This window comes from Apis cerana, linkage group LG13, assembly GCF_029169275.1.
Source record: "Apis cerana isolate GH-2021 linkage group LG13, AcerK_1.0, whole genome shotgun sequence".
In the NCBI taxonomy this organism is placed as follows: Eukaryota; Metazoa; Arthropoda; class Insecta; order Hymenoptera; family Apidae; genus Apis; species Apis cerana.
In genome coordinates, this window is record NC_083864.1 from 4,479,970 (window position 1) to 4,491,314 (window position 11,345).

General features: G+C 29.7%; 3 protein-coding genes across 3 annotated transcripts; all 3 read right to left on the reverse strand.

Annotated features, from left to right (window-relative positions):
- Positions 1-851: 851 nt before the first annotated feature.
- Positions 852-2,316, reverse strand: LOC107998786 (uncharacterized). Its single transcript, XM_017058233.3, has 4 exons — positions 2,180-2,316; positions 1,562-2,113; positions 1,240-1,461; positions 852-1,100 (listed from the first exon to the last, which is right to left on the reverse strand). The coding sequence occupies exons 1-4, from the start codon at positions 2,314-2,316 to the stop codon at positions 953-955; spliced, it is 1,059 nt and encodes a 352-aa protein (XP_016913722.2). The 3' UTR covers positions 852-952.
- A 2-nt stretch (positions 2,317-2,318) lies between these two features.
- On the reverse strand, positions 2,319-8,254 carry LOC107998774 (calponin homology domain-containing protein DDB_G0272472-like). The gene is made up of 7 exons (XM_062083994.1): positions 8,037-8,254; positions 7,079-7,976; positions 6,491-6,961; positions 3,391-6,417; positions 3,115-3,291; positions 2,572-2,814; positions 2,319-2,447 (listed from the first exon to the last, which is right to left on the reverse strand). The coding sequence occupies exons 1-7, from the start codon at positions 8,252-8,254 to the stop codon at positions 2,319-2,321; spliced, it is 5,163 nt and encodes a 1,720-aa protein (XP_061939978.1).
- A 343-nt stretch (positions 8,255-8,597) lies between these two features.
- Positions 8,598-10,783, reverse strand: LOC114577678 (uncharacterized). Its single transcript, XM_062083995.1, has 6 exons — positions 10,539-10,783; positions 10,298-10,456; positions 9,830-10,132; positions 9,254-9,761; positions 8,934-9,190; positions 8,598-8,841 (listed from the first exon to the last, which is right to left on the reverse strand). Exons 1-6 carry the CDS (start codon positions 10,781-10,783, stop codon positions 8,724-8,726), a joined length of 1,590 nt encoding a protein of 529 aa, XP_061939979.1. The 3' UTR covers positions 8,598-8,723.
- Between the last annotated feature and the right edge of the window lie 562 nt (positions 10,784-11,345).

Consider the following 11,345-nt stretch of genomic DNA (forward strand, 5'->3'; position numbering starts at 1 on the left):
CTAACAGTTTTAAATATTTCGTATATGGTTGTGAGTTAAATCTCGACTAATTTTCTTTCTTTTTTTTTTTTTGTTTCATTTCCAATAAAGTGGAATAACAGAACAATATAGCAATATGTAAACAATATAGCAGTATTCTTAAACATTTTATTAAAAATTTTATTAAAACAATTGCACAAAAATTTTCTTATGAGAAAATGTTAAAACTAAAATAAGAGATACATTTAACATCTATATTATTTAGCCATATCACAATATATTTTTACTCATTTTTATAACATAATAAATTATTATATATAAGCAGATTTTTTTTCGTATAAGAAAATTAATGAAATTTGATTAATTTAGTTTCAATTCTTAAATTTTTAATTTTTTATCATTATTTATATTTCATTTATCTTGAAAATTTATGTGATAGAAAGTACCAAAGGTATTAGGTTATATTAACAATCATTATAATTTATGAAATTATATTTTGTAAATACATCTTAATTTTTCTTTAATCATAATATTTTGTAATCTATTAAATACTCTGTTGTAAATGTTATAGTGATAGAGTGTTGTAGGTCATAAGATATAATTTAACAGAATAAGAAAATATATTTTTATCTAAACATTTTTACGTTATTATAAATTTTGATTAATTATAAAAAGAAAAAAAAAGACATTGGAAAATTTCTTTATATTTTATAATTGAGACCGGGGATTTTATTCGATAATGAATTAAAAAATGTTGTTTTGTAGAAACAGAAGATCAAAAGTGTAACAGAATCATATAAATCGTTATAAAATAAATAAACAATATATTATACTTATGAACTTCGTTCTAAAGATTAACATATGAGATTCATTTCACAATAACGTAAAGAACATAAACAATATTTTTAGTTTTGTTTAAAAATCTTGAACAGTGCATTGTACTTCTAAGTCAAGTAACCACACAGGTGTCATATTAGTGCACACAAATTATCTTTTCATCATTGTTCTTCGATTTCGTGGATGTTTTTCCACATGGAACGCTTTCCTTTTCTTTCGTACGACAAGGTGAATCAATGCACCTGCATGGCCTCGACTTGTTGCGCTCTCTGGCCGTAATGCAGCTGTAGCAAAGAATGTAATAAAAAAATCAGCAACTGGAAGTACCAGATCTACGGGGCAATTAATCGAGGAAATTGTTGAAATTTCGAAATTTTTTTATCTTTTCCTCCTTTCGTTCATATGATTATTAGATATACTTACTCGCAAGGCGAATTTTTGCAATAATAACATTTCACTTTTAATTTTTTCTGAGTCGATTTGTTCTTCTTGCATCTACAAGGTGATGCTTTGCAAACACGACAAATTACTATTATTTTCTTCTGTTTATCACTTCTCGTGTGATTCGATTCGCATTTGCAAATAGGTAGTTTATTTTTTGATTTGTCGATACATACTGCGATGATTTTTCGCCGCGTTTTAGGACTGTGAAAAAAAAAAAAAGATAAAGGAATCTCAGTATCACGTGATATAGCATAATTTACTTTAATTTAATTTAATTAAATTCTGGTCAAAGATATTATACCTGGTGCAATATTTTATCTTTCTCTCCTCTCTTATCTCGTTTTTCTCTATATTACAACAGCAAGGAATTTTTTTACATCGTGTACAATATGTAGACGCGCTTATTTTTTGTTGTAATTCATCCATCACGTCGGAAAATACGCTCAATCGTTGATAAGGTAGATCAGAATTATGCGATTTGAGTTTTTCACAATAACGGCATTCATTCATAGAATCGGTTTCATGTTCGATTAAGTTTCTAGAAAAGTAACGCCGTACTTCTTCTCTGGGCTTCCATGCAGTAACGTACATGGTACGATCGTTGTCAGATTCATTCATGATCGATCTTCCATCGTGTATTATTTCCTGCTCCATGTTCCTGATACACGTACACAAATCTATGGGCAATTCACAGTACGAACACTTTCGTACGGGAGCCCTGCACGTGCATTTTTCACGAGGATTGTCGCAATAAAGACAAAACATAGATTTCATATATCCAGAATTGTTTTCATTTTTTTTAATTGATTTATAATTCCACTTTGGGGATTTGTGATAATCTGTCTGTCTATAACTATTCAATTAACAATTAATCTTAATCATCAATGATATATATTACAATAAAAGATAAAAAATTTACCTGAATTCATTTCGTGATCTGCAAGGACCGTTGCAAACGATTTTTCTTCTACAAATACAATCATCCCAATTTCTATCGTAATATGAATTTGGACGAGCACTTTCTTGAGAATTGGTATGATAACATTGCTTTTCCATTTTTAAACAACTTTTGAGATAATTTGTAGGTTCGGTATCATATTGCTGTACGGGTGCATTACAACAACAACTACATCTACTTTTTTCGGTAGTAACACATTCGATATTTGAATACTTTCCATAATTCGAATCTGTGCATATCGTATGAGATTCTACCCCGGAAGATTTTGTACATACCGTTGTAGTTTCTTTTTCGGAACATATATCGGTATGTATTTTTTTAATTGGTTTTTCTTCTTCTTTTATTTCAGTTGCTTTAGTTTCTTTCTTTTCTTGAACGGCAGGTTTTTCAGGTTTTTTTATTACTTCATTTTGAACTTTATCTCGAGCAATATCTCGAGATTCTCGAGCTTTTTCAGGTTTTTTTAATACTTCTTTTTGATTTTTAGTGACATCTTTAGATTTTCGAGGTTCAAGTATCTTTTCAGGCTTTTCAGAATTTTTATGTGTTGTTATTTTATCTTGATTTAACGAAACAGGTATATCTTTATCTAGTAACTTTAATTGATTTTGCTTTTGTTTATTAAAAATTTGTTTTTCTTTATTAGAAATTTGTTTTTCTTTATCAAAAATTTCTTTTTCTTTATCAAAAATTTGTTTTTCTTTATCAGAAATTTGTTTTTCTTTATCAAAAATTTGTTTTTCTTTATCAGAAATTTGTTTTTCTTTATCAGAAATTTTATTTTTTGCATTATTTTTTATTTCTTCTTTTATCAGTGGAGAAGAATTGGGATTATTCTTATAGTTTATTTTTTTTATCTCATTTATGGTTTGATAAGGCGGTTTTATTAGATTTACAGGATTCGGTTGAAATTTCTGATTTCTCTCTATTCTCATCACCGTATGTGGATTCATTTTAGTGGGAGTAAATTTTACTAATTGTTTTTCTGCATCTTTTATTTCAATTTTAGTATTTGCTTGAGCATTTGTTTTATCATTTTTCTTCTTTGGAATTTCTTCAGTTTTACCTATTTTCTTAAAACTTTTGACAAAAAATTCTTTTAATTTTTCTTGAAAAGTTTTCTCTCTTTGTCTTACTTCTAATATTTCTTTCTCTTCTTCTGAAATAGGTACTTTCTCTTCTTCTGGAATAGGTATTTTCTCTTCTTCTGGAGTAGGTATTTTTTTTTCTTCTGGAATAGGTATTTTCTCCTCTTTTGGAATGGATATTCTCTTTTCTTCTGGAGGAGGTATTTTCTCCTCTTTTGGAATAGATATTCTCTTTTCTTCTGGAGGAGGTATTTTCTCCTCTTTTGGAATAGATATTCTCTTTTCTTCTGGAGGAGGTATTCTTTTTTCTTCTGGAGGAGGTATTCTCTTTTCTTCTGGAGGAGGTATTTTTTCTTCTGGAGGAGGTATTTTCTTTTCTTCTGGAGGAGGTACTATCTTTTCTTCTGGAAAAAGTAATTTTCTTTCTTCAACAGTTAATCGTCTTGGTTTTTCTTTGTATTTTTTTAAAATATCCGGCGGCGATATTGGAACTTTCGGTGGAATATATGGTGAAATGGGCGTAAAAGGTAACATCATAGGTGGTGCAGTTTTTGTTTGTTGCAAGAGTTGTTTAAGTGCAAATGCTTCAGGTCTCACTATTTTTGATGGTAAAATTGATTGATCATTTATTATTGGCGGAATTTTTTTTTTCTCTTCTATTTCTTTTTCTTTCTCCTTTTCTATTTCTTTTTCTTTTTCCTTTTCTATTTCTATTTCTTTTTCTTTTTCCTTTTCTATTTCTTTTTCTTCTTCCTTTTCTATCTCTTTTTCTTCTATCTCTTTTTCTATTTCTTTTTCTATTTCTTTTTTTTTTTCCTTTTCTATTTCTTTTTCCTTTTCAATCCTTTCTTTTTCTTTTTTTATTTTTTCCTTTTCCTTTTCAATTTTTTCTTTTTCTCTTTTTACTTTTTCTTTTTCCTTTTCTACTTCTTCTTTTTCCTTTTCTACTTCTTTTTCCTCTTCCGTTTCTACTTTTTCTTTTTCCTTTTCTATTTTTTCTTTTTCCTTTTCTACCTTTTTTTTTTCATTTTCTACTTTTTCTTTTTCCTTTTCAATTTTTTCTTTTTCCTTTTTTATTTTTTCTTTTTCCTTTTCTACTTTTTCCTTTTCCTTTTCTATTTTTTCTTTTTCCTTTTCTACCTTTTTTTTTTCATTTTCTACTTTTTCTTTTTCCTTTTCTACCTTTTTTTTTTCCTTCTCTACTTTTTCTTTTTCTATTTTTTCTTCTTCTTCTTCATCTTCCTCTTCTTCTTTCTCTTCTTCCTTTTCTTCCTCCTCTTCCTCTTTTTCTTCTTTTTCTTCTTCTTCTTCTTCCTTTTCTTCTTCTTCCTCTTCCTTTTCTTCTTCTTTTTCCTCCTCTTCTTCCTCTACTTCCTCCTCCTCTTCCTCTTCCTCCACCTCCTTTTTTTTTATTTTTATTTCATCTACTTCTTCTTCAGGATATTTTTTCTTTAATTTGCTTGGACATGGTACGCATTCTATAAATTTGTCGACAAGATATTCTGGACATGGTACAGATTTTATGTATTTTTCTTCAGAATATTCTGAACACGGTACAGATTTTATAAATTTGTCGACAAAATATTCCGGGCATGGTACAGATTTTATGAATTTGTTTTCAGAATATTCTGGACATGGTACACATTCAACAGATTTGTCACTAGAATATTCTGGACATGATACAGATTTTATAAATTTATTTTCAGAATATTCTGGACATGATACCGATTTTATAAATTTATTTTCAGAATATTCTGGACATGGTACCGATTTCATAAATTTATTTTCAGAATATTCTGGACATGGTACAGACTTCATAAATTTATTTTCAGAATATTCTGGACATGGTACAGATTTTATAAATTTATTTTCAGAATATTCTGGACATGGTACAGACTTCATAAATTTATTTTCAGAATGTTCTGAACATGGTACAGACTTTATAAATTTATTTTCAGAATGTTCTGAACATGGTACAGACTTTATAAATTTATTTTCTGAATATTCTGGACATGGTACAGACTTCATAAATTTATTTTCAGAATATTCTGGACATGGTACAGACTTCATAAATTTATTTTCAGAATATTCTGGACATGGTACAGACTTTATAAATTTATTTTCAGAATATTCTGGACATGGTACAGACTTCATAAATTTATTTTCAGAATGTTCTGAACATGGTACAGACTTCATAAATTTATTTTCAGAATATTCTGAACATGGTACAGACTTTATAAATTTATTTTCAGAATATTCTGGACATGGTACAGACTTTATAAATTTATTTTCAGAATGTTCTGCTGGACATGGTACACATTTTATGGATTTTTTTTCTTCTTCTTCCTCTTCCTCCTCTGTTATGCACTTACAAATTAATAATGATTCTTTATCAATTATTTTAGATGAACGCCTTTTACGACAACATTTGCATCGCATATTATACCTACTACTTAATTTTTGATCTTTTTTGCGACATTTGCATAAACTTTTAATAATTTTACTATGTTTCGTTTCACTTTCGCAAATATGATAATTCATATTAGGATCTAATTCTTCTGACCAAGAATCAGGTAGAAAACATTTTATGTCTCGATTGCTGTTAGTCGATTTTGAAGACCATCCTTCACTTTCTGAATCCGATAAATTTTTTTTAGGATATATCGTGGAGCAAGGTTTTTCTATTTTGTCACATATGATGAATTTAGGCCTTTCAGAAGGCGTATCGGAAGATTTTTTAACTGTCACACATACGTCGCTAATACTTGGGTCTTTGCATTTACATTCGAACAAAGTAGATTCGGTTGTTGTCGAGCTATTTTCATCTTTATCAAGATCGTGACAAATTTCAAGAATATCACTACTATCTACTTTTATCGTGCTTTTTGAATCTGAAAATTTGGAACTACAACTGCATATAACGCTGCTATCATTACTTTTATTACTTTCGTCTTTCTTCGAGAGACTGTCCAATGAATTTTCTACAGATTTTTTACGTTTATTTCGAATGCAAGTAACAAGCTTGCTCGACGAAATTTTTGATGATTCTGTCGTTGTTTCTGAACTAGATTCAGCGCATGGTTGAGGTTTTTCTTGTTTCTTACCTTTTTCCTAACAAATAGAACAATTAATTAGAATATTTCTAATAAAAAACTATCTTCAATAAAGAAAAAAATAAAATTACTTGAGCATTTTCAGTATTTTCCGAACAGATATAAATATTTACATTTCCAGTCATTTTACGATTATCAGTTTTCATATTATTCGATGATTTTGAGCGTTTTGATTGTTTCGTGATTTTCTTTTTTTCCTCTTCAAGTGCTTTCTTCTTTTTACGCAAACGTTTCACATGTTCTTCGTGTAATTTTTTAAGATTCATACGAGCAATGTTATATTTTTCTTGAAGACGATTCGATTTTGTAATTTTGCCACGATTATTGTGATGTTCTTGACATGCCTGAGTCCCACGTGCTCGATGTTCACGCTTGATCTTTACTGGAATTTTCTTAATGTAACAGACTGATCTGTCAATCTTTTCTTCCGGATTTTTATTAAGATTCTTTTCTTCCAGCTTCTTATCAACATTCTTTTCTTCCGACTTCTTATTATCAAAATTCTTTTCTTCTGGCTTCTTATCAAGATTCTTTTCTTCTTTCTGCTTTTTGAAAAAAAAATATGTATATATATTGAAATAATTACATAATTCTCTTCATTTTATTTACATATTAATAAGTAATAAAAATTTAGTAAAAAATTTAAGTATCTTGGATACTTGCATCTTAAATACCATTCTACATTGTTCCACAATAGTCTGCATCGCTTCTTTAATCGAACTATTGATCATTTGTGTTAATTTTATAGGACTGATTTTACAATCTGATTCACATTTAACAACTTCTTTTATTAAAGGACTTTCACAAATTTGAGGAATGTATTCTTTCTTTGGACAAGTTTGCAAATTGCAAATATTATACTCATTCAAATATATTTTTTCATCTTCGATTTCATCCACCATTTCATCTTCGATTTCATCTTCGACTTCATCTTTCACTTCATCCTTTCTAATGTCATTTTCTCTCCTAATATCGTTAATTTCCCTCTTAATATCCTTAATTTCCCTTCTTACATCGTTGCTTTCTCTCCTAACATCGATGCTTTCCCTCCTAACATCGATGCTTTCCCTCCTGACATCGTTGCTTTCTCTCCTAACATCATTTTCCCTCCTAATATCATTTTCTCTCCTAACATCATTTTCCCTCCTAACATCATTTTCCCTCCTAACATCATTTTCTCTTCTAATATCATTTTCTCTCCTAATATCATTTTCCCTCCTAACATCATTTTCTCTCCTAACATCATTTTCTCTCCTAACATCATTTTCCCTCCTAATATCATTGATTTCCTTCCTAATGTCGTTGATTTCCTTCCTAATATCATTGTTTTCTCTTCTAATATCCTTGCTTTCCTTTCTAATATCATTGTTTTCCCTCCTAATATCCTTGCTTTCCCTCCTAGCATCGTTATTTTCTCTCCTAGTATCATTATTTTCTCTTCTAATATCGTTATTTTCCCTTCTAATATCCTTGATTTCTCTTCTAATATCATTGTTTTCTCTTCTAATATCTCTTCTAATGTCGTAATTTTCCCTCCTATTATCTCTATTTTCTTTCCTATCATTTATATTAATTATGTCTTCATTTTTGATTTGAAACATCCTTGGATTTTCAGACTTTGTTGCGATCACAGTATGAGGATTAGCATGCACTGCTGCATCTAACGAAAGTGGAGGAGGAAAACTCGTTGCTTTTTCGGTATGGAATGGATAAATTAAATTTTGATTTGAAAATTCTAATCTTTCTGGTGGAGATAATGTATTATTTTCTTTCTCTAAAGATTTTAATTCTGGCTCCGGAATTTTATTCCGATGAAATAATTTTGCAAGAAACATTTTAATATGTTAGAAATATCTATTACTTTCTATTCTATTTCTTTCTTTTACATTTGCCTTTGTCAAATTTTATATATGTGTGTATATTGTTCTCCAAATATACACGTCCTTCTTCGTTTTTTGAGAAATTTTTGCATTTCTTTCGACATCGCCGAAATTTATTTATATTTCAGAAAACAATAATTTTATTTCATCTCAAATTTATCATAACTAACATTTTTATTAAACATTTGTATTAAAGGTTATACATTTTAATAATACATAAAGTTTAAAACAATCGAAAGTATTTTTCATCGATCAAAATCCAAAGTGAAGTGTGTCGTATATGATTTACTTTCGATAATAGAAGTATATAACACGTATATAGTAGTTTAAGTAAAATAAAAAGCGATCATATATTTTTATCCGATAAAAAATGTTTGAAATTTATTCATTGTTATTTGTTGTTTCATTCGTAGATATATAAGATTTATGTGGCACAACTACAAGCGGAGGATGTCTCGCTTAAAACTTCTGAATCGTGTGAGCAATCACAACTTTTCATTTGTTTAAACCTTACATTTGCTTTGTGCATCTTGTGTTTACATCTAGGCGACTAAAAAAAAATAAAATAATTAAAGAACATATAAAAAGATGTATAGAAATTATAGAATTGTAATAATTAATATCCAAGTTTCACGTTATTTTAAATGGCGTTACCATTTTATGAGTGAATTTTTTCACATCCGATTTTCTTTGACTTTGACTTTTGGCTGGATAAAGTTGTTTTACACGTTTACTTTTATCTGCTTTTTCAGACAAACATATTAGTGGTATGCTTTCGCAAGATTTATGACTTTCTCGACATCCAATTCTTCTTTGAAATTCGCTTAAAACATTTTTATAAGTCTGCGATTCCTGATAAGGATATCTGTCATCTTGTTGAATTACTTTGAACTTGAAAACGAAATAATTTTTATTTTTATAAAATTCAACGAGTATCTAATTTCAATAACTTACTGAACGTTCAGATGCAAGAGAAGGATTGATCCTTTGAGTCTCCATTCTACTACTCGTTGAGCTGTCTAAACATCGAAAAGGACTTCTATGCTTTTTCTTTTCTTTTTCTTGAATTAATTTCATTCTATCGTGTCTTTTCAACTCTTCAATTAATTCCGGAGTTTGATACATAGGTAAATATCTTTTTACCATAGGCATATCGGGTCTTCGCGTCGTTGCTTCCGGTTCAGTCGTAATAAATTCACGAGGAATTTCAGAACCACTCCTTTTATAAATATGCTTTCTACAATTTCGTGGACAACACTCGCATTCGTATGGGAAATGAATATTTTCGCACGATTCCCATTCTCTTGCTCGTCTTCTTTCTCTAGTAGGTGTTTCAGGAGCATACCGACATGGTTTTTTTAATCTGGATTTGTATTCATATATTTCTTCATCTGTTAATATTGATTCTTCCGAACAACTGGATTTCCTTCGTCTCGAACGGCTACGATGATGTTTTTTGCACCTAATTAATTTCAATTCATTTATTAATCATCGAAAACAATTACGTCATTTTCTATTTTCAACATTTACCTTTCCCGATATTTTTTCCTTTCCCTGCTTAACTCTCTTTTGCTAATCTTTCTTACGTCTGGATTTCTAATATCTAGTTTACCATTTTTATCTTCTTTATCGTGTTTATAAAACTTTGTTTGAGTGAATCTGCTTTTATCTGGTAGTAAATCGGTTGCTTTATCTACTTTTATTTCTATGGGTTCCATATCATCAAGTTTCGTTTCTTCATCTGTATCAATTTTTTCTTTAACTTTCGATGACCAAAAAGTTTTCAAAGGCTTTATAGTTTCCAAAGGTTTTATGACTTCCAAAAATTTACGGCTTTTTTCAAAAATTTTAGGTTTTTTTCTTGAAATTTTAGCTTCTTCTTTCGAAATTCTAGGTTCTTTATTTGAAATTTTAAATTCTTCTTCTGAAATTCCGGATTTTCTTTTTGTAATTTCAGAATTTTCTTTTTTAGGATTTCCTTTCGAAAATCTAGGATACCCTCCTGAAGTCCTAGGTTTCCTTTCTGAAATTCCAAGATCTTCTCTCGATAATTCAGATTTAACGTCTTCCATTTGACGAACACACTTTCGTGTTCGTAAATGTTTAGTTTCATCTTCCTCGAAATAACACGTGTCTTTCACAGCGGATTCCAAATGCCTGTTTTGTATCGCATATTCATTAAATATTGAAAAATAACTCTAACTTTTTTTTTTAAATATATAAAATTAATTAAAATTACTTTGGTAATTGTTTAGTGGCGAATCTTCCATACGGGACTATCTCACTAAAATTTTCGTCACAATCATCTTCCGTAATTGACCTTTTAATTCTTCGTTTGGCGAAATATATATTCCCGGTGGCTCTGTCTTCTATTTTTAACAGACTCTCGTTTTCATCGTCACAGGAACACGAAGAAGTAGAATCTTTTATCTTTCTAACTCTTCTGTATGATTGCATCGGCATCGATTCCTTTCTCGTAAGCATGCTGACAATTTTATTCATAAGGGATGGACGTTTCTTTTCCAATCCTTTGCACGGTTTTTCGTCAACCTGCCAAAGCAATAAAACTATATTTCAGCGAAACTTTAAGTCTCCGAACAAATAATGATAGAGAAATATGAAAAAATTTGAAAGATTTAGAGCGGTTCTTCATACTTCTCCTTTACCGAGCCAAGGAATTCTTGCAACCGCATTGACGATTCTGTTTATACGACCCAGTTTCCTTTTATCCCGTCGATCCCTCGGGAGTAATTCTTCCTCGCCGTCACCCACTTCTATGTGTATTACTTCTTCCTCGTCTACTATCTCGCTCGTCCAGGATTCCGTATCAGCGATTGAAGTAGACGAATCGGAATCTTTCTCAACCGGTCGTTTTTTTATTTTGGCGCATACCTTTCTACGCGCCCTCACAACGAAGGGAGAAATCAATGATTCACTGCTCGAGGATGACAGTTTTACAAACGGTTGGTTAAATATCTAAATAACATTTTAATGAGAGAAAAAAAAGAAAGAAAGAAAGAAAGGAATTTTATTTTATAAATTAGCC

Bases quoted from the DNA above. Each gene is read 5' to 3' on its own strand.
- LOC107998786 (XM_017058233.3), bottom strand. From the start codon at position 2,316: ATGGAAAAGCAATGTTATCATACCAATTCTCAAGAAAGTGCTCGTCCA. The intron at 1,462-1,561 runs GTATAATATCTT...TTTTTTTCACAG, and splicing joins AAGATAAAATATTGCACCAG to TCCTAAAACGCGGCGAAAAA. The intron at 1,101-1,239 runs GTAAGTATATCT...TCTTTGCTACAG, and splicing joins TGCAAAAATTCGCCTTGCGA to CTGCATTACGGCCAGAGAGC.
- LOC107998774 (XM_062083994.1), bottom strand. From the start codon at position 8,254: ATGTTTCTTGCAAAATTATTTCATCGGAATAAAATTCCGGAGCCAGAA. The intron at 6,962-7,078 runs GTATCCAAGATA...TTCAAAAAGCAG, and splicing joins GAATGGTATTTAAGATGCAA to AAAGAAGAAAAGAATCTTGA. The intron at 3,292-3,390 runs GTACCTATTTCA...AAAAGTTTTAAG, and splicing joins CTATTCCAGAAGAAGAGAAA to AAAATAGGTAAAACTGAAGA.
- LOC114577678 (XM_062083995.1), bottom strand. From the start codon at position 10,783: ATGCTTACGAGAAAGGAATCGATGCCGATGCAATCATACAGAAGAGTT. The intron at 10,457-10,538 runs GTAATTTTAATT...GATACAAAACAG, and splicing joins GCCACTAAACAATTACCAAA to GCATTTGGAATCCGCTGTGA. The intron at 8,842-8,933 runs GTGAAACTTGGA...TTAGTCGCCTAG, and splicing joins GTAACGCCATTTAAAATAAC to ATGTAAACACAAGATGCACA.